This window comes from Podarcis bocagei, assembly GCF_964188305.1.
Source record: "Podarcis bocagei genome assembly, chromosome: 3".
Classification (NCBI taxonomy): Eukaryota; Metazoa; Chordata; class Lepidosauria; order Squamata; family Lacertidae; genus Podarcis; species Podarcis bocagei.
Window position 1 is genome coordinate 39,875,967 of NC_138127.1, and position 26,557 is coordinate 39,902,523.

The 26,557-nt window shown below is 42.2% G+C and overlaps 4 protein-coding genes and 1 long non-coding RNA gene across 6 annotated transcripts in view; 1 reads left to right on the forward strand and 4 right to left on the reverse strand.

Moving 5' to 3' along the window:
- The window catches only part of LOC308583661, a 60,099-nt gene extending 50,947 nt beyond the window's left edge, over positions 1-9,152 (forward strand). The window contains exon 3 of the long non-coding RNA XR_014006322.1: positions 8,832-9,152. This is a non-coding gene — a long non-coding RNA (uncharacterized lncRNA). The remainder of the gene's footprint in view (positions 1-8,831) is intronic.
- The window catches only part of LOC308583620 (amine sulfotransferase-like), a 46,613-nt gene extending 32,027 nt beyond the window's left edge, over positions 1-14,586 (reverse strand). Inside the window, exon 1 of the mRNA XM_081187798.1 lies at positions 14,399-14,586. The gene's annotated coding sequence lies outside the window, so the exon portion shown is untranslated. The remainder of the gene's footprint in view (positions 1-14,398) is intronic.
- Positions 1-25,962, reverse strand: part of LOC308583619 (amine sulfotransferase-like) — a 39,543-nt gene extending 13,581 nt beyond the window's left edge. The window contains exon 1 of the mRNA XM_081187795.1: positions 25,796-25,962. The gene's annotated coding sequence lies outside the window, so the exon portion shown is untranslated. The remainder of the gene's footprint in view (positions 1-25,795) is intronic.
- LOC308583618 (amine sulfotransferase-like) lies at positions 1,350-12,852 on the reverse strand. Its single transcript, XM_081187794.1, has 6 exons — positions 12,704-12,852; positions 10,890-11,098; positions 9,164-9,290; positions 2,786-2,880; positions 2,011-2,191; positions 1,350-1,642 (listed from the first exon to the last, which is right to left on the reverse strand). The coding sequence occupies exons 1-6, from the start codon at positions 12,843-12,845 to the stop codon at positions 1,518-1,520; spliced, it is 879 nt and encodes a 292-aa protein (XP_081043920.1). The 5' UTR covers positions 12,846-12,852; the 3' UTR covers positions 1,350-1,517.
- LOC308583615 (amine sulfotransferase-like) lies at positions 18,673-25,894 on the reverse strand. Of its 2 annotated transcripts, none has more exons than XM_081187785.1 (7): positions 25,792-25,894; positions 22,803-22,947; positions 21,544-21,752; positions 20,878-21,004; positions 20,034-20,128; positions 19,186-19,366; positions 18,673-18,847 (listed from the first exon to the last, which is right to left on the reverse strand). In XM_081187785.1, exons 2-7 carry the CDS (start codon positions 22,942-22,944, stop codon positions 18,723-18,725), a joined length of 879 nt encoding a protein of 292 aa, XP_081043911.1. In that variant the 5' UTR covers positions 22,945-22,947; positions 25,792-25,894; the 3' UTR covers positions 18,673-18,722. The 2 variants fall into 2 exon arrangements, with proteins under 2 accessions (XP_081043911.1, XP_081043910.1); XM_081187784.1 differs by lacking the exon at positions 25,792-25,894 and adding an exon at positions 23,041-23,160.
- Positions 25,963-26,557: the final 595 nt, after the last annotated feature.

Below are 26,557 nucleotides of genomic sequence, written 5' to 3' on the forward strand. Positions count from 1 at the left end.
CCTGAAGCTCCTGAGACCTTGCCTAAGGCCTGATGTGTTTGATCGCTGCTCTCTGGTCTAAGTTTTCCTAGACCTTCAGGACGTGGCAAAGTGCAGCCTTTCCCCTTGATATGTCCAATGCCTGGGCCCTGTTCCAAGAATACCTGGGCCCTAAGCTCTCTAAGGAGACAATCAAGCAAACAGGCACCCTTCAAGTCGGTTGGGTCTGCAAGGATTTTTCATGTGCTAGCATCTGTGTGTCCTTGGAGATGGAGGCAGCATTGGCAATGGCTCAGCATCCAATTTACTCTAGTCCTCTCTCCTGAAGGAGAAGGCTTCTTGCTGACTGGAAGAGGCACCAAGGCGGTATCTGGCTTGGAATGTCCAATGTTACAGGGGAGAACATTTTTCTGCCAACCCGCTTGGTGCCTCTCTATTCTCTAGACTACTGGCCTTCTCCCTGGGCTCAGACACTTCTTGGGGTCCTCATTTCACCACTTGCATCTGGCTAAGACCTTCCCCAGGTTTATTCAGCCCCACCTTCCTGAGCTCCTCCCATTGATTTTCAGGATCCAACCAGTCCCTCTGTGATGTCTCCATGGAACTCATGACATCATTTCTTAAGATTTAAAAGTAGCAGTGGGAACTTCTGATCCAGGTTCTCTGGCATCCAAAATTTGCTTTAACCCTTTCTCTCTGCTCCATGATCCTGATGGAAATTCCTCCTTTTCAGTCTGACCCATGAAGGAGATTGCTATGAGCATCAAACATACACTGTCCATTTCCCCCACTTCTCCCCACATATTCCCCACGCACCCTCAAAATTGACTCTGAGGGGGTCATGAGAACCCCAAGAACAGTGCAGAAGGAATGAAGGTGTGGAGGCATTGTGCCAACCAGCAGGCTGGAATGTTTGTCCTGATGGAATGATTGGAAGAGCGTGAAGTTGAATTCCACAAACAACAAATAAATAGATGACATGAGTGAGTAGGATGATTTACATTGCCGTCTGGGCAGAAGCAGATCTAGTTGCTCTGGCACCCGGGCGCGGGGTGAGCATATCAGGGGGGCGCCGCCCACGGCAAGCGGTGAGCATCTTTTGGGGGGCGGCGCAACAATGTGACCCCCCCTCAGGCATGGGATGGCCCACAGCCCACTTCCTCCGCCAGTGTATCTGGGACAGCAATAGTTGGTTAGTTTGCTTATTTTAAGAACATTTTTTATTAAATTTCAATTATAATAATCCAGTGGTAGCCTCACTGCCAAATTAAAACACAATTACTAATCCCAATAGATATCCTGGGATTCCTTAACGTTTGCACATGGGGTCAGAAATTAGGACGTGTTGGAATGTAGAAAGAGAAGAAGCGGACAGTAGAAATGTAATTTTATTGTGGTGTTTTGAAAACATTAATGCACATATTTGAACATTAGGAAGCTATTAAGCCACATGAGAATATTATGCTGAATCTTATAAATAGGCCTGGATTAAATGCATACAGTGCACTTTATTTCATCCTTCCAGACTGAAGGCAGACTCATGATTCCTCATGGATGTCCCAGCAGAACTTGAAGGGCAGCTTTTCCATTCTCTCCTTAAAAACGCTGTCAAACCTTTCACTTTGTGCGACTGTCATCATGTTCTTCCAGTCTCCAACAGTGCCTGGCCAAGGAAGCAGACAGAAAGAACGTGCATTGTGGTGGTCAAAAAAATATCCTTACCTCCAGATATATTTGATCCCTAGATGCAATTGTCAGGTGAAAATGTCAGGGATTCTGCAAGCAGCACCAAGTCAGTGTGATCTACCATTAACTTAGCTTTGTGAGGAAAACCTCCTATTTAAACAAGGAAAAAACAACAGGGAAAGTACATAATAGAACAACTCTAAAATTAAGAAATAACAAAAACTGAGAGTTTCATGAAGACTGGAAAAATGAAATCACCATTACTTGGTACTTATCACATATCAGGTGAATCTGTAGGGGATTCTACAAGCAGCACCAAATCAATTTTTTCTACCATTAACTTACCTTTGCGAAGAAAATGTCCTTTGCTGTGGTCCATGCGATCTGGTCGAGAGAACTCATAGTTTGCCCTCGGATCTGCTTTCATTTTATTAAATGTAGCCTGATCCACAACAGCATCCACCTCCTTTTCCGTCAGTCTCTTTCCCAGGAAGTTGCATAATTTCAATACACAGCTTCTCAGATCCTGAAATGGAACGTGGTTTTAATATCAGGCCACCCACAATAGAGAAACCTGACAGCCTAGAGACTAAAACTCATGGAATAGGCAGGATTACAAGCAGGGGAAACAAGCAGCCTGCATCTTTCTTTGCCTAGTTTGGAATAATTGCCATTGCATCATATTGCACTTTCATTGTTATGGTACTTTTATTCCATGAGCCATGCAGAATGCACTATATTATGGGGCAGCTCTGAGTCCACAAGTAAATAAATAAATGTCCCTGTTGAAGACACAAGGGAGGTTCTGTGACATCTCTCCTCAGCATCAGAGGGCCTGTGAAATGATATATCTTGCTTGGGATCATGACACTTTGTTTATAGCCCCATAATCCCTCAGGGGAAATGGTTACAGTACATTTTTGCAGTCTAGGATCTGAAAGCTGCACCCAAATCCATGGCCTGCTTGGCTTTGAAAAATCTTTTGGAAAGGAAGCGAGACCAGCTGGGAAAGCAGCAGCTGAGGGCACTTGAATAATCAAATTGCTTCCTTCCTCCATTTTGTAAAGGAGTGTTTTGATGGATGTTTAATCTCAGACTGGATAGCATTTTGATAACTTACCTTCTTCATTTCCTCATAGGTAAGAAACAGAATATTGAAGTCATCCTTGTGAGAGTACCAGCCTTCCACATGGTCCAGCCATAAACTTGCAAGTACTGATGTGAGAGATGTTGATTTGGCATAAGATGTAGATCAGATTTTTTTAAAAAAAAACATTCAGAGAGAAGCAGTACGAACGTATAAAGTCCATTAAAACAATTTTAAGGGATCATTTTAAGAACCAGCAGTGGTACAAATCATTAAACAGAAGCTGAATTAATACCATCCACCTTCATCAAACACTTTCTCAGAGAAGGAATTTGCAGAAGAGTTCTGCATTTTAAGGCTCCCTGCAGTGCTTCCCATCCTAGTGTGATGGGAGATTGATGGGTGGGCTGAGATCAGTCTAGCCTTCCTCCAGCTCACTTCCTTCTTAATCTGGCAGTTTCCTTATGTTGTGTGGCATTTAATACTTGCAACATTTAGAGACACTGTCTGGGTTCCTGACTTCATCATCATCATTTAATTTAATTGCATTAGCATAAAGCCATAGCAAAATAAGACAATACAAAAATGTTGGAGACAAGCAACCAAGCAAAATTCAAAGCGATATTGCTGGCGTAATGACATTTAAAATACCCTAAGACAATAATACAGAGATTTAGTTGCCAGCGCCAAAAAAAACTAATATGTGGATATAAATAAAGCATAAAATGGCCCCAAAATAGGCTCAGCACATTGAGTTAAAAAAGGTAATAAAAGAATTAAAACAGGTCCAGGACTAGGACACACTACCCTGTCAGAGTAGCCCTGAGTTTCAGAGCCTGCACTATGAAGATTGCCACCCCACATGAAATTTGGGGATTTGCGTCCACAAGAAGTGCTTTCAAACAGTCTTCCTTAGATGAAATGGAGGACGGGATCAAGAGGAGGAGCTTAGGTCTTATTGGGTCATAAATAGGGCAGTAGAAAAAGAAATGTATGAAGTCCTCTACTTCATTCATTGTGCATGGACATAGACGCTGAGTAATAGGGGTCTTAGAGTAGATCCCCTGCAGGAAGGCCGTGGGTATAGAATGGAAACGGGCCATAGTAAACGCTCTTCTCAAATTGGGCTCCGTGAGGTCTATCAAGTAATTGGCAAGTGATCTTACCACTTTCACTTTAGGGAGCCACATGGAGAGGCGAGCTGAGGTGGACTGTGCCCGGTCCATGGCCTCATCTCTTGTAATAATCCAGGCCCGGATTTTATGTTGGTCCCAAGATGACAGCGTGTCGAGATCTGGGAGGGAGTAGCGTGCAGTAATAGTCTCCATGGCCTTGGACCATTTGTTGGAATGGGAACAAGTTAAAAAGGCTTGCCTGGCTAGTAGGGAACCTGGGGCATTGATTAATTTGCAATAAAAACTAATAATTCTAATGTGGGCTCTCACAACAATGGAGGGGAGGCCCAGTTCTGTTCTTAACTGTGCAGCAACCGAGCCCTTGGGGAGACCCAGTATCTTTCGTGCAAAAGAATTTTGTAGAATCTCCAGCCGTTGAAGTGTTTTTAAATTCCACCCCCAGATTTCAACCCCATACATTGACATCGGGAGGACTTTGCTGATAAATGCTTTTCTGATAGGTGGAACCAACTGGCCGCCTTTTGCATAGAAGAATTTCTCCAAAGCTTTGATGGTTCTACGGGCAGCCAGGATGGTCATATTTAGGTGAGCTGACCAGCTAAGCCCATGCTGAAAAGCGATGCCCAAATACTTGAATGCTGAGCAATATTCAATAGAGTGGCCCTCAAAATTCCAGAATGACTTCCGGGTTTTCGTGCCAAAAGTAAAAATTTTGGTTTTGGCGAAATTGATTTTGAGGGAATTGGTATCACAACATGTCATGAGCCCTCTGAGCATGTTGTTTAAGCCCTGCTTGGTTAAAGACAATATCACCATGTCGTCCGCATAGAGTAATATGGGGATCTTGAGCTGTTGTAAAGAGGGGGCAGATTGATTTAGGGCCTGCATAGTTGTAACGATGTCGTTGATATAGAAATTGAATAGAAAAGGGGCCAAGAGGCAGCCCTGTTTGACCCCTTTATTCAGAGGGAAAGAATCAGAAAGAGCTCCCAGAGGGCCGAATTTTACTCTGGCCGATATGTCATTATGAATTTCCATAAGAAGGAGGAGGAGTCTCTTATCTATGTTGGTGTGACTAAGCTTCTGCCATAGCCTATCTCTGGGAATGAAGTCAAAAGCGGAGGTCAGGTCCACAAAAGCCGCGTGTAGTTTGCAGTTGAACCTGTTTAGGTATTTATCAATCAGGGTAAATAGAACAAGACATTGGCCAGATGTGCTGTGACCTTTACGGAAGCCAGCCTGTTCCGGGTGGAATAGCTTTGTTTCTTCTGCCCACTCGATTAATTTCTCTAGCAAGAATCTAGAGTAAACCTTGTATGATATGTCTAGCAGGCTGATAGGTCGATAGTTACGCGGATCTTGTGGGTCCCCCTTTTTATGTATTGGGATGACTATGCTCTGTTTCCAATTAGGCGGGATCTTAAGAGTAGCATTAATAGTGGTAAAGAGAGATGCAAAAATAGGGGCCCACCACGTCTGGTTCAATAAGAATACCTCGGGTGGTATCATATCCTCCCCCGGGGATTTATCCCCTGATAGCATGCTAATTAGTTGTATACATCTCTCTGGGGAGACTGGCTCCCAGGTGGGCAAGGCAGATGCAGGAAGAGTGGAAACTGCGTTTACGTCGGAATCTGGGGCGGAATACAGCTGAGCAAAGTGAGAGTGCCAACTGGCTGCTGTGATGTTATTAACGGTGAATGAGGGGGGTCTTAAACCTGCATTAATTAAATTCCAGAATTTCTTGTCGTCACGGGTTTTAATGGCCACTGACAATGCCGTCCAGCGTTCTTTCGCAAAGAGCAATTTCTTATGTTGGAGCAGCTTCTTGTAGTAAGAACGGAATTGGGCTAACTCCCTGATTTTGCTCTGGGTGCTGCCTGATTTCATATCAGACTGAAGAAATCTAAGCCTACTTCTGCACTGTTTGCATTCTTGGTCGAACCAAGTTTGATTCTTCCAGGTTAGAATCGCACGGGAGGGTTTCGTAAGTGTAGGGAGCAAGAAGGCTAGAATTTGTTGGAAACTTGAGAAATGATTCACATTCATTGTTACCAGCTGAGCTTTCAGGGCTTGGATCTCAGGGGAATTTAGGAGGACTTTTATGTCTTGCTCCAGATAGATATCCCATTTCTTACGACGGGGGGCTAAGGTCTGTGAATCCTGGAGGTGGGGTGAGCTGGGAAGCCCCAGCTGAGTGAGGTGGAAGGAGATGGCAATAGGAAGGTGGTCACTTTCGGTTCTGTTGAACACATTGAAACAATATGCCTTATCATTAAGTGCCGAGGAGGACCAGATGTAATCTATAACGCTTGCCCCTCTAGATCCTAGAAAAGTATAGTATCCCCCGGACCAGTCTTTGGGTGTACCATGCAAGCTGTGCAGCCCGCAGTTTATGGTAAACTCCAGCAGTATGATGCCAGCCCTATTAATGGTCTTTTCATGTGAATTCCACGTAGGAAACCACTCCTCTTCTATGAATAGTTGCGACTTATCGGTGAATGAGCTTATATCTGCTCCGATTCTGGCATTAAAGTCCCCCATTATGAGGATCTCTGACTTTGGGAATTCAGCCACAGAATTATCAAGGATAAATCTTAAATCCTCCCAAAACTGATTTGTATGGGAAGAGGAGTAGGTAGATGGATTGTACAAGTTAGCACATATGAAGTCCCCAACCGGGCTGTTAGTGATGTGCAAAGTTTGAATACAATTACTCTCTAACCAAAAGAGAGGAGAGATATTAAGTTGAAGCTCCTGCGAAACAAATGTTACCAGGCCTCCACTAGGGTGCCCATACAAATGTGTTTTGGTCGCAGGAATCACAAAGGCGTCATAGCCCAGTAGGGATGGGGGGGATGAAGATTCTAAGCACCAGGTCTCTTGTATACCCATAATCTGGAATTTCACTAGAAACTCTTTCATATCCCCGCCATCCTGTTTGGACGACCATCCCGCCACATTCCAGGATAGCACATTGAAGCAGTTTGAGGCGGGACTATGTGCTAGTCAATTACTCTGGTTGCTGGTAGGAAAAACATTTCCAAGGGTCTGAGACAGCGCCAGGCGTGATACTGCTGAGGGTATCGAAGGGGTGGTGATTTGATTGATGTGGCCAGTAGGGTCTTCAATAAAACCTAAGCTGTCTCTTTGCGCAGTGGCTTCCTTAACATTTGTGTATTGGCTTGAAGAGGTTGTGGATAAATGAGGTTCTACCAAAAGAGGTTGACTGGCAAAAGACGAGGCTATACAGTCATCTGGCTGGACCGCACTGATTGAAGGCTCCAGGTCAGGCATAGAAGAATAAGACATTGACAGATTACCAGGATGAGGGGTGTTTGGCACGTTGCTCTTTAAGGCGGGGGACGAAGTAGTTGATTGCAGATCAATTAGTAGAGGTGAAGGGGGTCTGCGTTGCGACGGTATATGAAGAGCTTCCGCCAGGCAGACTGCCATATCATCCGTTGTTGGAGTCCCAGTGATTGGCAGGGGTTTCTGGGGTGTTAGCCCCTTCATGACTGCGTTCCTTTGATTTAATAAGTTGCTATGACCAGGTTTTGAGGAGATTTTCTCTTGAAGTACATGTGTGAGTTGCTGTTTGAGTGTATCAAGCCTGTTTATAACTTCCTGCTGTTCTATTAATGGCAACTCGCCATAGGATGAAATAAGGTCCCTCTCCTCTGAGACAGCCAAATGGCTGGGCCCGCTTTGGTCATGCTTCTCTGTTGGTGGAGTAGATAAACCAGGCAGCTTGGGCTGAGAGGGAGGGTGAGGTTCCCGGGTGGACAGCATGGGTTTCAAGACTATGTCGCGCCTGTCTGGCGAGCGGATACCTTTTTGTACGATGCTACGGAAAAGAGGTTTAATCCTGGTGTCGTTAAAGACTCTCGTCGGAAGGATGCCCCAAGTGGCCAAGAACGCTTTACGCCTGACCAGTATGGAGGGAATTTTTGGTGACTGGAAGGAGAGCAGTACTTTTTGAAACCGATGGTGGTAGTTTAAAAGTTTCACTGTACTGAGGTCAATTTGCAGAGGCCAAATCTGGAGGAGTTGCCTTAGATGATCTTTGACATCTCTCGGATTATTCCACCTTGGGGACCTGGGGTCACTGCTGCGTATAGTTAGACATATTTTGTTTGGTTGTAAAATCAGAGATTGGGAGTCCAATTGAGTTTTTAAGAGGTGACCACCAGTACCACTTTCATGTCTAATGGGGGAGGTACACCTCTGTCCCTTTAAATCCCTCTGAGGCAGAGTATGGTTGTGCTGCAGCTCTAGCAAATGGGCCTCAAGCTTTTGGTGGAGATTATCCACCTGCATGGAGATCCCATTTATGCTCTTAAAGATGCAGCGCAGGGTCCTGGTTATTAATTGGAAATGATCGAGACCCATGCCATCGCCCAGGGCCAAGTCAGACTCCCCCTTCGAGGTGACTTTCACTTCTTCGTCATTATCATTAGCATTATCCGATGCCTTCGAATTCACCCCCTCCACATCTATGTCGGCTGTGAGGTCAATTAAAGGATTAAAACGATTGTGAGTTTCAACCGAGTAGCTAAGTTCCTCGTTATTTCTGCTACAGTTAAGAAAGAAAGAATCAATCTTGGACTGTTTGGGCCTCGGGGGAGGCATTGCCTCATCCAGGTCCCTTGGCCGCTTGCCATGACCCATAGTGGAGATTAGGAGAAATATCCACAACAATTGGAAGTATCTCAATGCACCCCAGAGAGCACTGTAGGAAGCAGGGGAGTAGCGAGCGAAGAAAAAGTAAGGTAAAGTTCGTTGCTTACTTACAATTCTCAGTCATTGAGGGGAAAGAAAATTGTGCTAAGCTTATCATTCCGGCCCACGATGCCACTGTGGAGCAGTAAGTTTCTCGGCTGCAGTAAAAAAGGGTTCCTGACTTAACTTGACACAAATCTCTACACTTGATTAAGGATTAGGTGCTCCACCTTGTAATGATTTGTAGCTGCTGCATCCTGATGCAGACAGCATACAAATCCACCTGATTTCCTTTGGGAGTTGGCCACATCTATACCCTCCCTTCGGCATCAATGGGCACCAGTCATCAGTGGCATAAAATGGTGTAGTTGGAGTCTCAGTTGGAGATGCTTTGTGATGCATGGATGTGGAATTTCCTCAGAGTAACCTGTGGCATCAGACATGGCATTCTGAAAAGGTTCCTTAACACAGAGAAAAATTCTTTAATCTGTTGTCAAAGGATAAAGATGAAGGGACAAGAGTGATTCATTTTAGAGTAGCAATTCATCCTTACCCTTCCCAGCCAAAAACCTCTCCATGAAAATTCCAAAATCTTCTACCTCTTCAAATTTGACCATAGTTTTGGAAAAATGGTAAAAGGAAACCAAGACATCCTTTGGGTTTCTGGCCAGATAAACAACCTGCAGGAATAACAACAAATTCTTTCGATTCCTAAAATAATAAATGGATGGATCTCAGATATCTCTTCTTGTGAATTCTTGATGCTTCCAAGTTGCTTTACAGCCCTGGCAGCATCACCCTCTTTTGCAACATGAATGTCACATGCACAGTGCAATCCTATGGTGTCGAATGAGCTTATTCTTATTAAGTGTATTGGATGGCACCCTTGTAACGAATGCCATTTTTTTCTTTTTTTAAAATACTTTTATTTTGCTTTAAACAAATACATATAAATATAGACAACCAAAATTACAAAAGAAAATTACTTAATAATGATAATAATGAAAAAAACTAAAAAAACTACAAAAAAAATCAAAGTACATGGCATAAAACATAAGAAGAAGGATGAGAAAAAAAGGGAAAGGGAAAGGGAGGAAGAAGAAGAAGAAGAAGAAGAAGAAGAAGAAGAAGAAGAAGAAGAAGAAGAATTAGAGGCGGCGGCGCCAGAACACAGGAAGGCTCATCTACTGTATGCTTCCATCAAGGTCACAACAGATCATTATTCTTATCAATTTTCTCTATCTGCATTCCAAGGAATCCCTCATCTTGGTATCAGGGAACATTTTTCTATGAGGTATCATTCTAAACATAACCAGGTCTTTCTTGTTGAACCCTTATCCCCTAGATAATTATTTATACATTCCCACCCATTCTTCTTTCATCATCTTTTTAGGTTTATCTCGTAGTGCATCTGTCAGCTTTGCGAGCTCCAAGTACTCGCACAACGAATGCCATGTTTTGAATGGGCTGCAAGATGGCTGAAGACCACCACATAAAATGGATGCTGTTGATGAACTATTAATAAATTGTGCTGATCAAAGAGTGAATGGAATGTGCATGTTCTGGCAAAAGTACTGTACCTGCAAGGAAACATAAAGACTGGCTGTGCAATGCTAGTTACAAACATTGAGTATCGTCTTGTGCCAAAAGTTAAAGAAGACCAGGCGCAAACCATGAGAGTTGTGATATGCCAAGAACATGCTAATGGTGGAGGACTGCCAAGAACATGTCAAAGGCAATGAGAAATGCCAATATTCAGATGTGCATCAAAAAGGACTATATAAGATCGGGCTTTTCAGGAGGGTTGGTGTGTCGGATGCAGCCAGGATCCCGCTGTCTGCCCACCCAATCCAGAAGAGTGGTCAGTGTATGTGCGATTGTGTGAGTGACTGAGTGCATGTTCCCTTATCTTGTTATGTGTTCTGCTTGTTACTCAACAAAGCAATGTTATGTAGAAATTCCAATATATTGGTTGTCTGACTGCTTGCTTGTGTTCTGCCTGAAGTGCACTGAATCTCAGATAAAAGAACCTGTTTTATTCTTAACACCCTCCAGGACTTTTACTATGGTGGAGCATAAACTCTGTGCTGTTTAGGAGTCATGGGAATTATTCCAAGCTCAGGGTGCACAGAGCATTATTCCTTCATATGGACAAAGGAATTGCAGCTGGATGAACTTCCCTCAAAATCAGAGAAATTTTAATGGAATCTGAGATGTTCATTCAAATAAGGCAAGACAAACATTGAATATGATCAAATAATAAATGTACTGTTTCCTACTTTTGCTCTTCTGTTCCTTAATCCTTTGGGTACTAAATAGTAGGGTAGATGGGAAGCAAAGAGACGAGGTGATGGGCGACTGACATAATCCACATTGCGGACATTGTACTCCAGCCACGGAGCCCTGTCTAGTAAGTCGACTTTTTCGGTTCCATCTCGATGACCTTCATGATAAATCAAGCTCAAAATATTTTGGGTCCATATTGTGCCTATAAACGAGAATAAGATTACTTAATTTCATTTATATGGGGCTGCGGGTGGCACTGCGGTCTAAACCACAGAGCCAAGGGCTTGCCAATCAGAAGGTCATGGTTCGAATCCCCGCGACGGGTCCCTGCTCCTGCCCACCTAGCAGTTCAAAAGGACATTAAAGTGCAAGTAGATAAATAGGTACTGCTCCGACAGGAAAGTAACTGGCATTTCTTTGAGTGCTCTGGTTTGCCAGAAGCGGCTTTGCCTTGCTGGACACATGACCCGGAAGCTGTCTGCGGACAAACGCTGGCTCCCTCGGCCTATAGAGCGAGATGAGCACAAAGCCTCAGAGTCATCCGCGACTGGACCTAACGGTTGGGGGTACCTTTACCCTTTACTTTAACTGAAAACAACATGTCTCTGCATCATGGAGCTTACTATCTGAATTGCAACACTGAAAAGAAATGAGAGAGAGGAAGGGAATCAACACAGCAAGCAGAGGCTGATTTAGGGACCTGGCTACACAGGTTGCCAACACTATGATGTCAAATAGAAGGTGAGAGGTGGGGGGCACCAAATTTTGGTGTCACACAGACCACCACTGAAACAGGGGCCGCAAACGGTGAATGAGGTACATTGACCAAGGCTTCCTTTCTATTGTGGATGAGAAATGTGAAGTTCACCTAAAGGGTTCACAGAATTTGAGGATTTGGGAAGACAGAACAATATTTGCTAGTAAGTTCCTTTATTGTTCAGAAAGCTACCAAAAACTCTATTCCAGATTCTTCACAGCACATTATACAAATGATAGACAAAGTCCAGGGAATAAAAAAAAAGGTTGTCTGATTCTCCAAAGTACTTTGATTCAGCACATTCAAACTATGATTTTTTTATCAATTTATTCCAGAAAAAGGAATGTTGACAAATGGCCAGTGAGACAAACATAATAGGCAAAAGGCAGTTGCAGAAGCCTTTCTTCATGTCACCCAAGTCCTAAATGCCTGAACAGTGCAGAAATTCCCCCCTCTCTCCTCTCCCACTCCTGGTTATTGTGTCTTCCCCACCCCACCAACCCTCCAAGGCAGATTTGGGGAACACTGGGGACACAAGGGGAGAGAAGAGTGAAGGAAGTTCTGGTGTGGAAGTGGAAGCTATTGAATGGAGGGCACAACTGCATTGGATATGGACCCCCGTTATTATTGGCAAATCTGTGGCAGATAAATGCTGAAATAAAAAGTCACAGGATGAAAGTTCTTACGAATAGAATTTTACAATCACCATTTTACCACTACATACAAAATCCTGAAAGTGGGTGAATACAATAAACCCTTAGCAAGCACATTTGAATGTTTTTGATGTGTATTTATGTTGTTTTCCAAACCTCATACAGGTTGACACTGGTGGAAAACTCATTATCTCATCTCTTTTTTTTGAAACAAAACAAAACATGGCCCAGTTCACCTTTATGTAACCAGGTAAGTTCCATACTACCCACATTGACCTCAATTTTGCATTTGGTTTTACACTTGCGTTAGGATAATACAGATACTATGTAGATATATGTGCGTATCCGTCAGGGTTGAACTGAAATGATGGTTCAACCTACGAAAATGAACTCTTACCTGATTTTGGATAAGTGACTATAAATACATCACTGTCTCTTATTTCAAAATCCTGCAGGGAATCTAAGTACTCCACTGAAGTAAATACTGGCGAGAAATAAAATCCTTTGTATGTGAGAAGGTATTTCTTGTCTGGTTGCATTCCCTGCCTAAGAATAAAGAGAAGAGAATAGTTCCCTCTATTATGCGACAATGGGAAATCACAAAGAAATAGAGGTGTCAATTTGTCAAATCCTACTCTTTTTGCAGACCCCATAGCAGAATCCCATGCTTCTCTTCCATCACAGGTGAGCAACATAAAGGTCCATCATTTAAAGAACAGAGACTTGACCCATCATTGAGGCAACAAAGCATTCTCTCCCCCCCCCCGCCCTGCTTTAAATGTTATTTAAAATGGTGCTTCTTTCAACTCAAAGCTGGCTTTGCCCACGCAAAAAGACTTTTCTCTCTCACCCTGACATAGTTATTTCTCAAGTGCATGTGTGCAGCATGCAAAATAGCAGCCCTTAGCCTCACTTTATGCTGCCTGGCATCATAGTTTGATCAGTGTTGCTATTCTGACACTCATTCTAGTACTCAGGGGAGGTGGGAAGGAAGCAAAAAGTGCTCCCTGGAAATGGTTCCAGGGAAAATGAAAGACAGACTCTGTTGGGAACTCTTGCCATTTCCTCCTGGGTTCTTGATCAGCTACAAGAAATTGGGGTGACGTATTTCCGGGCCTCCTGGGACCAAACCATAGATGTGCCTGGGGACCACAGGGTGGCCCCATCTGGCTTCCATTGCCAGCTCTGGCTGAAACTGCTGCTGGAATGTGGTGCCCAAGGACGTTCCATGGAGGGAATGCTGCTCTCAGCTTCATCTATGATAATACAGAGAGTTGGCTACACATACAATGGGCCCTGTTGGGGCAGGTGTTCCTATACTGAGACACCACTGCCAAAATAGCTCTTTCTTCTTCTTTTTCTGCCTCCTCCCTGCGCCAATTTCTCTCCTCCCACGTAGCCTCTGACAAGGAAGGCACTTGCAAGGGGGGGCTCAGTGCATGGTATAAGGAGGCGGGGAATTATTATGGGAGAAAGTTCAAGGCTCCATTGGGTGCTGAGGAAACCAAAGTTGCCGCCAGTTGTCGCCAGGTCTTTTATACCTGTTGGGACATTTCAGGCCATAATATATAATATGATGCACCAAATGGAAATATACCACCTGGTGATATTTGAGATGAATGGGTGTTTTATAAACATTTAAATAAAAATAAAATCCATTGCTTAAAAGGGATAAAGGGATAAAGAAATAAAGTGCCATGAAGCCTGAAAATCACTTTAATTCTCAATATAAGTCTTGTTTTTCATCGCTAAGAAATGCAACAATCCTTTAGTGGAAAACATTGTATGTACAAAATATATTTTCCAATATATAAATTAAGGGTTGTATCCCATGCCGAATGAGCAGGGTTCCACTTGCACAATGGGAGTTCAAATTCAGTCCCCTCAAAATAACTATTAATCTCTGGTAGCACAAATGTTGCACTCTGTTTGACACCAGAAAAGAATATGAACTGTGACAAGAGTTTCCATGCATTTGATGAAATACCTTGTTGCCCCTCAGAACTCTTGCAAGAAAGAGTAGATTAGTTGTTTGTCATTCAGTAGTCCTGCTTTTCCCTGGAAAGTTTAATTTACAAGAAAACGTACCTACCTTTTGTTTTTACAGTCAAAAAGTGTGGGAGAGAGAGGGAGAGACCGATCTCTTCTGTAGCTTAGAGTATTTCAGCTTTTCAAGGCTCACGTTCAGAGCTCTCAAGGAAACTGCTTTATAGAATTCTGTTAACTAATAAGAGTTTGATTAAATCGATGGCTCCTGCTTAGTAAATCATTCCTGGCAAGTTACGCAAGAAAAGAACGGTAATACAGGAGCATCGAGGCACATAATCTAAAGAACAACAGGGGAAGAACTTGTTTTTTTGTACAAGGAACAGCCAAGATCAACAGTGGTCTTTGCCCGTTTAAGAAATAAATGCAGTATTACGTCTGGTCCACTAGTAGAAAATGGGCTCAAATGGTAAGAGAGACCTGAGATTCACCAATGGATGTCTATTTGTACACACATGCCTGCACTGATTTACACTCCAATAACACCAACTTAATCCCTTTTTTTTAAAATCCAGAATGAGGCAGCTAGACTGGTGACTGGGAGTAGCCGCTGAGACCATATAACACCGGTCCTGAAATATCTTGATTGGCTCCCAGTATGTTTCCGAGCACAATTCAAGTTGTTGATGCTGACCTTTAAAGCCCTAAACGGCCTTAGTCCTGTATACTTGAAGGAACGTTTCCACCCTCATCGTTCTGCCCGGACACTGAGGTCCAGCGCTGAGGGCCATCTGGCAGTTCCCTCGCTGCAAGAAGTGAGGTTACAGGGAACCAGACAGAGGGCCTTCTCGGTAGTGGTTCCTGCCCTGTGGAATGCCCTCCCAGCAGTTGTCAAAGCAATAAACAACTATTTTTCTTTTAAAAGTCAACTGAAGGTGGCCCTGTTTAGGGAAGTTTTTAATGTCTGATGCTGTATTACTTTTAATATTTGTTTGGAAGCCACCCAGAGTGGCTGGGGAAACCCAGCCAGATGGGCGGGATATAAATAAATAAATTATTATTATTATTATTATTATTATTATTATTATTATTACTACTACTACTACTACTACTACTATAAAACTTACTAAATAATTAGCACTGGTTGTTTTAGAAATCTGTCCAAGAAAAGTAGCAACCTTTTTCATTTGCACACAGCTTATCTGAGATCAAATATGACTCAAGCCCAAGAATAAACTTTCAAATCCAATATATTGGCAGCAATAATTCCCACCCTTCAAGCCTTTGTTTTTTGAAATATTTGGAAGAAGATAAAAGACTTTCTTGTGACGCACTCCTTAATCGGGATCCGCCATTACGAGACAGACTGTGCTGCAGAGATTAATAGTCATAGGGGGAGGCGAGCTGTTACTTTGTTATTATATCTGCATCTCAAGTTCAATTTGGCAAATCTTCCCTGGAAAGACTAATGTTTGCTGCAACCTGTCTGAGAAAATTAATGAGCAAACGCCTAGATTCTATTTCATCAGAACTGAGATAAGATGGCGTCTGCCACCCGAGAAGGACTTTTGGATGGATTCGGCATAAATACTAGCGTGTGAGGACATACTGCAAATAAAAGACTTACCAGCTGCAAAAAGGGGGGAGAGAGTCATACAAAGTTCACACAGAAGTATAATATTGATCATTTCAGCTCCCCTGTGGAAACAACTCAGAGGCTATGAAAGAAGAAGGATAATAACAAGAAGATTTAAAGAAGGGACTAGTGGACACTCAAAGAAGTAGAAATATGAGATGATTGGACCCTACTGAACTTGAAGCATGGGAACTCCCAATAAAAAAAATTATAATTTGGCAAAATATTTGGACTTTATGATATATATTTGTATAATTTGGAATATTTAATGTGATTTGATTGGATTGTTAAAATGGAAAACTTAATAAAAAATTTTTTTAAAAAAAAAGAGAGATTGTGAAAGTGCAGTTTATTTTATGGTTGCAGGGTTTTTTATTTCAAATGATGGCAAATCTCAGCTGTGTTTCCTGATAAATGATACTGACTTCATATGTTGGAGTGATAGATGTTTCAAAGCCCATACAAACATTCCTGACCGATAGATATTGGTTTCCTGGGGTCCTTTATCCATCAGCTTTAGTTGCCACGCAGACAGTAATAGTACTCCAGAGCAGGCATGGGGAGTAATCTGATTAATGCTTTAATGCAAGTCCACCTAATTTCAACTTCCTGAAACGGTATGTGAACAGAAACACAGCTGCAGTTCATCCATCAAAATTCACACATCTTCAGATTACGCGGTACACCTTTCCAACCAAATAATGTGTGTATTTTAGGGGAAAGTGTTTATGATATTATGCCGATAATAGAATGTATATTTTACTGAAAATATCATGCAAAATTTAGTATATTAACAAAAATATTGTGTGTATATATTAATCTTTGTATTAAGCATTATTTGTATATCAACAGAAATGTACACTAAAATGCAGACAATTTTTCATGATTTTCTCTTCTTCTGCACAAACTGGTGAACCAAAAAGAACGCTGGAAATGTGAGAAACTAAGAGGAAACCCAAACGGATAAGATTCACTCATCCACACCCTTAAAAACTAGAAGAGGCAGAGGCAGTTTTTATATTTGAAAGCGGAGATGGATCCTCCCACGCCAACAGCAAGGAAATTACTTCTTGCCTGATCACGAATGATCACGAATTCATATTGATTTTGTAGGACCATTATAAGGAAATTACTTCTTGCCTGTTGTTCTTCCACTCAAAATGCCTTCAAATAATTACAAACATCTGTTCCAACAATCACAGCTCTCAACCAATTATTTGCAACACATGGATTGACAGATACTACAAGATATGCACATCCTATTCTAGAGAAGGACCTGAGCAAGCAACTCCATGCAGAATGCTGTTTGCTTGGTTCCAACACAGCTTTAGATGGACTGCAGCAAATCTCTCGAAATTTGGACAATTGGTACACACATGCAAGACAGAGAAAAAGTTTGTATAAATATTCTCAAGCTGGAATCTGCATTGATGTTCCAGCAGAACCTGTAGAGGAGCCTTTCCATCTGCTCCTGAAAAACACTCTGAAAACCTTTAATTTTTTTGCAATGGCCATCATGTTTTCCCAGTCTCCAAGAGGGCCTGGCACTGTGGTGGTCAAATAGATAGTTGTAACGCCAGTTTGTCACAAAATGCCATCCCTAGTTGCTGCAGCAGAATCCGGCACCTTTATTGGGAGGTTCCAAGATCAACATGCACATTCTTTTAGTGTAATGTCTCCCAAATTTAGATTGCCACATACCCTTTTTGAGAGAAAGAGCATTTGGAACCCAGGGAATCTTGCACTGCTCAAAATTGGGGTGGCATGCAGCAAGATGGCATAAGCAGTCTTTCTTGACATAGATTGTGGGGGTAGGACGCAGAGGGCTTCTTCACTGCTTTGCTGTCAGCTCCAGCCCAGTTTCTCAGAGATGGGCAATGGGGTCAGGCTGGGACTAGTGATGTGCCCCCTGAAGCTCCTGAGACCTTGCCTAAGGCCTGATGTGTTTGATCGCTGCTCTCTGGTCTAAGTTTTCCTAGACCTTCAGGACGTGGCAAAGTGCAGCCTTTCCCCTTGATATGTCCAATGCCTGGGCCCTGTTCCAAGAATACCTGGGCCCTAAGCTCTCTAAGGAGACAAGCAAGCAAACAAGCATCCCTTCAAGTGGGTTGGGTCTGCAAGGATTTTTGCATGTGCTAGCATCTGTGTGTCCTTGGAGATGGAGGCAGCATTGGCAATGGCTCAGCAACCAATTTACTCTAGTCCTCTCTCCTGAAGGAGAAGGCTCCTTGCTGACTGCAGGAGGCATCAAGGTTGTTCCACAGCAGGCTTGTTCTCTAGACTACTGGCCTTCTCCCTGGGCAAGCGGTGAGCATCCAGGGGGGCCACACAGTAATGTGACCCCCCCTCAATAATGACACCCGGGGTGGTCTGCACCCCGCTTCCTGCACCAGTGCATCTGAGACACCAATAGCTGGTTAGTTTGCTTATTTTAGCAATATTTTTTATTAAATTTCAATTACAATAATCCAATGGTAGCCTCATTATAACATTGCCAAATTAAAACACAATTACTAATCCCAATAGATATCTTGGTATTCCTTAACTTTTGCACATGGGGTCAGAAATTAGGACATGTTGGAATGTAGAAAGAGAAAAAGTGGACAGTACAAATGTAATTTTATTGTGTTTTTTTAAAAAAAATATTGCTCATTTTCGAACTTTAGGAAACTATTAACCCATCAATATGAAAGTTTTTTGGTTTGTTTGTTTTTTTTGTACTAACTCTTACAAATAGGCCTGGATTAAATGCATACAGTGCACTTTATTTCATCCTTCCAGGCTGAAGGCAGACTCATGATTCCTCATTGATGTCCCAGCAGAACTTGAAGGGCAGCTTTTCCATTCTCTTCTTAAAAACACTGTCAAATCTTTCACTTTGTGCGACTGTCATCATGTTCTTCCAGTCTCCAACAGTGCCTGGCCCAGGAAGCAGACAGAAAGAAAGGGCATTGTGGTGATCAAATAAATATCCATAACTCCAGAAATATTCCATCCCTAGCTGGGTATATGTCCCTCAGTGTGAAAAAATTTCCACACTCTAGATTGGAAAGACAAATATGCCACCCTTAAATATACATATTTAGAAGAAGGGGGAAAACAGGGAAAGTACATAATAGAACAACTCTAAAATTAGGAAACACCAGAAACTGAGAGTTTCATGAAGACTGGGAAAATGAAATCACCATCTCTTGGTGCCTATCAAAGTTTGAGATTTTGCAAGCACCGGCAATTCAGTTGGACTGCCACTGACTTACCTTTGCGAAGAAAAGGTCCTTTGCTGTGGTCCAGGATATCCAGTGGCATGAACTCATAGTTTGCCCTGGGATCTGCTTTCATTTTATTAAATGTAGCCTGATCCACAACAGCATCCACCTCCTTTTCCGTCAGTCTCTTTCCCAGGAAGTTGCATAGTTTCAATACAGAGCTTTTTAGATCCTGAAATGGAACGTGGTTTTAATGCCAGGCCATTTACAATAGAGAAACCTGACAGCCTAGTGACTAAAACTCATGGAATAGGCAGGATAACAAGCAAGGGAAACAAGCAGCCTGCATGTTTCTTTGCCTAGTTTGTAATAATTGCCATTGCATTATATTATTATATTATATTATATTATATTATATTATATTATATTATATTATATTATATTAATTATATTATATTATATTATTATATTTTATATTATATTACACTTTCATTGTTGCTTTTATTCCATGAGCCATGCAGAATGCACTATATTCTGGGGCAGCTCTTTCAATTGAGCCCACAAGTAAATAAATAAATGCCCCTGTTGCGGACACAAGGGAGGTTCTGCGACATCTCTCCTCAGCATCAGAGGGCCTGTGAAATGAAATATCTTGCTTGGGATCATGACACTTTATTTATAGTGTGGGGAAATAGTTACAGAACAATATTCACAGTCTAGGGTCTGTAAAGGTGCTCCTAATTCCATGGCCCACTAATCTTTTTAAAAAAAAACTTTAGAAAGGAAATGAAACTAGCAAGAGGGCACTTAAACGATCATATTGCTTCCTTCCTCCATTTTGTAAAGGAGAGTTTTGAAGGATGCTTAATATCAGACTGGATAGCATTTTGATAACTTACCTTCTTCATTTCTTCATAGGTAAGAAATAGAATATTGAAGTCATCCTTGTGAGTGTACCAGCCTTCCACATGGTCCAACCATGAACTTGCAAGTACTGATGAGAAAGAAGTTGAGTTGGAATAAAATGTAGATCAGGTGATTTTTTTTGAAAAACATTCAGAGATGAGCAGTACAAACGTATAAACACCATCAAAACAATTTAAAGGAATCCTTTTAAGAACCAGCAGTGGAACAAACCATTAAACAGAAGCTGAACTAATACCACCCAACCTCACCAAACACTTTCTCAGAGAAAGAATTTGCAGAAGAGTTCTGCATTTTAAGGCTTCCTGCTGTGCTTCCCATCCCAGTGTGATGAGAGAGTGGTAGGTGGGCCTTCCTCCAGCTCCCTTCCTTCCCACACTGCCAGTTTCCTTATATGGTGTGGCAGTTAATACTTGCAACATTTAAGAGACCGTGTCAGGGTTTCTTAGTTATTACTTGACACAAATCTCTACACTTGATTAAGGATTAGGGGCTTCACCTTGTAATAATTTGTAGCTGCTGCATCCTGATGCAAAGAGAATATAAATCCACCTGATTTCCTTTGGGCGTTGGCTAGATCTATTCCCTACCATCAATGGACACTAGTCATCAGTGGCATAAAATGGTGTAGTTGGAGTCTTAGTTGGAGACTCTTTGTGATGCATGGATGTGGAATTTCCTCAGAGTAACCTATGGCATCAGACATGGCATTGTGAAAACGTTCCTTACCACAAAGAGAATTTCTTTAATCTGTTGTCAAAAGAGGATAAAGATGAAGGGACAAAAGTGATTCATTTTAGAATAGCAAATCTTCCTTACCCTTTCCAGCCAAAAACCTCTCCATGAAAATTCCAAAATCTTCTACCTCTTCAAATTTGACTGCCATTTTGGAAAAATGATAAAAGGAAACCATGACATCCTTTGGGTTTCTGGCCACATAAACAACCTGCAGGAATAACAACAAATTCTATTCTATTGCTGATGTTATTGTTTCTACTGTCCCTTATGTTTTGCTTCTGTAGTTATTTCTCTGGTTGTGAAATGTGCCAGGAACTAAGTTGTTGAAGTGGGATATATATGCATAAAATAATAAATGGATGGATCTCAGATATCTATTCTTGTGGATTCTTGGTGCTTCCAAGTTGCTTTATAGCCCTGGCAGCCTCATACTCTTTTGGAACACGGATGTCACATGCACAGAGCAATCCTATGGTGTTGAATGAACTTATTCTTATTAAGTGTGTTGGATGGCATCCTCCAAGACCTTTACTAAGATGGAGCATAAAATTTTTGCTGTTTAGGAGTCATGGGAATTATTCTAAGCTCAGGGTGCACAGAGCATTATTCTTTCATATGGACAAAGGAATTGCAGCTGGATGAACTGCCCTCAAAAACGGAGAAATGTTAACGGAAACTGAGATGTTCATTCAAAGAAGGCAAGACAAACATTTAATATGATCAAATAATAAATGTGCTGTTTCCTACTTTTGCTCTTCTGTTCCTTAATCCTTTGGGTACTAAATAGTAGGGTAGATGGGAAGCAAAGAGGCGAGGTGATGGACGACTGATATAATCCATATTGCGGATATTGTACTCCAGCCACGGAGCCCTGTCTAGTAAGTCGACTTTTTCGGTTCCATCTCGATGACCTTCATGATAAATCAAGCTCAAAATATTTTGGGTCCATATTGTGCCTATAAACGAGAATAAGCCTATTTCATTCTTTCATTGTCATGAATGTGCTTAGTACTTTACAGAGTGAAATAACTGAGAACAACATGTCTCAGCATCGAGGAGCTTACTGTTGAATTGCAACACTGTTAAAGACAAGAAATGAGGGAGAGGAAGGAAGTAATGGGAAACACAGCAAGCAGAGGCAGATTTAGGGATCTGGCTGCACAGGTTGCTACCACTATGATATAAAATAGAAAGTGGGAGGTGGGGGGCACTAAAGTTTGGTGTTACACAGACCACCACTGCAATAAGGGCAGCAATGGGTGATTGAGGAAGATTGACCAAGGCTTCCTTTCCATTTTGGATGAGAAAGGCGAAGTTCAGCTAAAGGCTTCATAGAATTTGAGGATTTGGGAAGATAGAACAAAACTGGCAAATAAGTTCCCTTAATTTTCAGAAAGCTACCAAAAGCTCTATTCCAGATTCTTCGCAGCACATTATACATATGATTGTCAAAGTCCAGGGAATAATAATAAAAAAAGGTTGTCTGGTTCTCCAAAATACTCCAAAGAAGAGTGAAGGAAATTCTGGTGGGGAACTGGAAGTTATTGCATGTGGGGCACAACTGCATTGGATATGGCCCCCCTGATACTGGCAAAGTTGTAGCAGATAAATGCTGAAATAAAGAGACACAGTATGAAAGCTTTTTAAGAATAGAATTTTACAAACGCTATTTTACAACCACATAAAAAATCCTGAAAGTCAGTAAATACAATAAACCCTTAGCAAGCAAATTTGAATGTTTTTGATGTGTATTTATGTTGTTTTCAAAACCTCAAACAGGTTGACACCGGTGGAAAACACATTATTTCCTATTTTTTAAAAACAAACAAACATGACCCGGTTCTCCTTTATGTAACCAGGTAAGTTCTACACTACCCATATTCACCTCAATTTTGCATTTGGTTTTAAACTCGCCTTAGTATAATATGGATACTATTTACATATATGTGGGTATCCATCATGGTTGAATAGCAATCATAGTTCATCCTATGAAAATGCACTCTTACCTGACTTTGGATAAGTGACTAAAAATACATCACTGTCTCTTATTTCAAAATCCTCCAGGGTATCCAAGTACTCCACTGAAACCAAATCGGGCTGGAAATAAAATCCTTTGTATTTGAAAACATATTTTTCATCTGGTTCCATTGCCTGTATAAGAATAAAGAGACGAGAGCAGTTACCTCTATTATGCAACAACGGGAAATCACAAAGAAATAGAGGTGTCATTTTGTGAAATCCTACTCTTTTTGCAGATCTCATAGCAGAATCCCATGCTTCTCTTCCATCACAGGTGAGCAACATAAAGGTCCATCATTTACACCTTAGAACAGAGACTTGGCTCATCACTGAGGCAACAAAGCATTCTTTTCCTCCTACTTTATGTCTGTTTTTGTTTTTGTTAATGGTGCTTCTTTTAACTCAAAGCTGGCTTTGCCCACACAATAAGGCTTTTCTCTCTCACCCTGACATAGTTATTTCTCAAGTGCATGTGTGCAGCATGCAAAATAGCAGCCCTTGGCCTCACTTTATGCTGCCTGGCATCATAGTTTGATCAGTGTTGCTATTCAGACACTCATTCTAGTACTCAGGGGAGGTGGGAAGGAAGCAAAAAGTGCTCCCTGTAAATGGATCCAGGGGAAATGAAAAACTGAAGTCTGTTGGGAACTCTTGCCAATTCCTCCTGAGTTCTTGATCCGCTTCAAGAAATTGGGATGACATATTTTCTTGCCTGCCTAGGGCAAAACCAGTGCATGTGTGCAGCATGCAAAATAGCAGCCCTTGGCCTCACTTTATGCTGCCTGGCATCATAGTTTGATCAGTGTTGCTATTCAGACACTCATTCTAGTACTCAGGGGAGGTGGGAAGGAAGCAAAAAGTGCTCCCTGTAAATGGATCCAGGGGAAATGAAAAACTGAAGTCTGTTGGGAACTCTTGCCAATTCCTCCTGAGTTCTTGATCCGCTTCAAGAATGACCGCTCCCCGCTTAAAATGGGGGGCGCCCTTTGCGTGGACGCGTGCAGCCCCTAGATCTGGAGCGGCTCCAACAGCATAGGCTTGGCTTTGCCTTCCCTCAGGTGGGATACCTGGAGGTCTCCACCTACCTCAGTCAGTTGTCCAATCCCACCTGGGGGAAGCGTTGCCAAGGAGACCAGGCCAGGTAGGGGAGGGATTACCTGCCCACACAATAGAGGGAGGATCTTACCTAGGAATCCACACTTGGCTCCAGAGCTTCTCCCACCCTACCCACCCTCAGTTAAGGTCTTATTTTGCAGGTTAACTTTTCTTCACAGGTTTTGCAGGTTAACTTTTCTTCACAGGTATGCGGGCGCTGCTACGTTAAGGTCGCTGTTAAAGGGCCGGAAAGGAATTTCCCTGCATTGGCAGGTTTCGCCTTTCCCGTAGCAAAACGTCACAACTTTGGCGGTATCAGGCCTTGGGCGGAATCCTTTTGTCCATCTTCCTCTTGCGGCGGCGATACCAGGGTTCCCCGTTAAAGGGGTTTTCTGAAGGGAGGCTTTGGCCGTACACCGAAAGGTCGTCATTGCTCCCTCCTGCGGCGGCGGCGTTACAGGGGCGGCCATCTCTGCTTGAACATATGTTCTCCAGAGCCGGCCCATCCCCCACACACACACTGGATAACCCTGATGCTCCCTAGGTCCCCGGCTGGGGACCGGGGAGGGAGAACGCCCAATGCCTGAGCCAAGGTCTACCCACATTTGAAATTTAATAAAGTTGTGGCCAATTTAATCCCATAGCACGTTGTCTTGAGTCGTTATTCACATGACGGGGGGACCGTGCAGGATCTGGGGACTCCGCCTGTCCACGCAAATTGGGATGACATATTTTCTTGCCTGCCTAGGGCAAAACCAGTTTTCCTTTCAGTGTTAGCCTCTGACTGTTCCTGGGGTCATAGGAGAGATTGTTTCTGTTCTACTCTCTCGACGACAGACAGTGCATGCATTTGTGTTTGCAAAATGAGTGGATGCTGGATGAAGGGGACACATGGCTCTGTGTATGTTTGAGGTTGAATGGATGTCGAAGAGGGGAAAGAGAGACAGGGTGGTAAAGAGAAAGATATTGCTCAATGCCCATCTGGCTTCCATTGCCAGCTCTGACTGAAACTGCTGCTGAAATGTGGTGCCCAAGGACATTCCATGGAGGGAATGCTGCTCTCAGCTTCATCTATGATAATACAGAGAGTGGACTACACATACAATGGGCCCTATTGGGCAGGCGTTCCAGTACTGAGACAACCACTGCCAAAATAGCAAAATAGCTTTTTTTGTCTCCTCCCTGCGCCAATTTCTCTCCTCTCACGTAGCGTATGACAAGGAAGGCACTTGTAAGTGTGGGCTCAGTGCATGGTATAAGGAGGCGGGGAATTGTTATGGGAGAAAGTTCTAGGCTCCATTGGGTGCTGAGGAAACCAAAGTTGTCGCCAGTGTGTTGCTTGTCTTTTATACCTGTTGGAACATTTCAGTTCATAATATATAATATGATGCACCAAATCGAGATATAACACCTTGTGATATTTTAGATGAAAGGATGGCTTATAAAGTAAATAAAAGAAATAACAATAGTCAGTGCTTATAATTGATAAAGAAATAAAGTGCCATGAAGCCTGAAAATCACTTTAACTCTCTATATAAGTCTTGTGTGTCATTGCTAAGAAATGCAACAATCTTTTAGTGGAAAACATTATATGTACAAAATAGTAACAAGAAAAATACTCTGGTTGATTTTCCAATATATAAATGAGCAGGGTTCTGCTTGCACAATTGGAGTTCACATTCAGTCCCCTTAAAAAAACTTTTAATCTCTGGTAGCACAAGTGGTGCACTCTGTGTGACACCAGAAAAGAATATGAACTGTGACAAGAGTTTTCATGCATCTTGTTGCCCCTCAGAACTCTTGCAAGAAAGAGTAGATTAGTTGTTTGTCATTTAGTAGTCCTGCCTTTCCCTGGAAAGTTTAAATTACAAGAAAACTTACCTACCTTTTGTTTTTAGAGTCGAAAAGTGTGGGAGAGAGAGGGAGAGAGTGATCTCTTTTGCAGCTTGGAGTATTTCAGCTTTTCAAGGCTCACGTTCAGGGCTCTCAAGGAAACTGCTTTATAGAATTTCATTAGCTAATAAGAGTTTGATTAAATTGATGGCTCCTCCTTAGTAAATCATTCCTGGCATGTTATGCAAGAAAAGAAAGGTAACACAAGTGCATAGAGGCCGATAATGTAAAGAATAACAGGGGAAGAACTTGTTTCTTTGCACAAGCAACAGCCAATATCAACAGTGGTCTTTGTCCGTTTAAGAAATAAATGCAGTATTACGTCTGGTCCACTAGTAGAAAATGGGCTCAAATGGTAAGAGAGACCTGAGATTCACCAATGGATGTCTATTTGTACACACATGCCTGCACTGATTTACACCCCAATAACACCAGCTTTAACTCCAAAATAGTCCCTATTTGTTTTAATAAAACTTACTAAATAATTAGCACTGGTTGTTTTAGAAATCTATCCAAGAAAAGTAGCAACCTTTTTCATTTGCACACAGCTTATCTGAGATCAAATATGACTCATGTCCAAGAATAAACTTTCAAATCCAATATATTGGCAGCAATCTTTCCCACCCTTCAAAGATTTTGAAGGATTTTCAGAGTCCACATCAAGATGGACAGCTCCCAGTCATTTTAGTCATAATTCCATGAAAGCTACTTCCCAGTACACAATGCCACATGCAGAAACGGCTCATTTTGTTTT

What these genes read in the sequence shown, in the direction of transcription:
- LOC308583618 (XM_081187794.1), bottom strand. Translation starts at nt 12,845, where the DNA reads ATGCAACCAGACAAGAAATACCTTCTCACATACAAAGGATTTTATTTC. An exon ending in AGTCACTTATCCAAAATCAG is followed by an intron (nt 11,099 to 12,703) that starts GTAAGAGTTCAT and finishes TCTCGTTTATAG; the next exon opens with GCACAATATGGACCCAAAAT. An exon ending in AGGACATTTTCTTCGCAAAG is followed by an intron (nt 1,643 to 2,010) that starts GTAAGTTAATGG and finishes TTCCTTGGCCAG; the next exon opens with GCACTGTTGGAGACTGGAAG.
- LOC308583615 (XM_081187784.1), bottom strand. Translation starts at nt 23,100, where the DNA reads ATGTTGCTCACCTGTGATGGAAGAGAAGCATGGGATTCTGCTATGAGA. An exon ending in CCTATGAAGAAATGAAGAAG is followed by an intron (nt 19,367 to 20,033) that starts GTAAGTTATCAA and finishes GTTCCATTTCAG; the next exon opens with GATCTAAAAAGCTCTGTATT. An exon ending in AGGACCTTTTCTTCGCAAAG is followed by an intron (nt 18,848 to 19,185) that starts GTAAGTCAGTGG and finishes TTCCTGGGCCAG; the next exon opens with GCACTGTTGGAGACTGGAAG.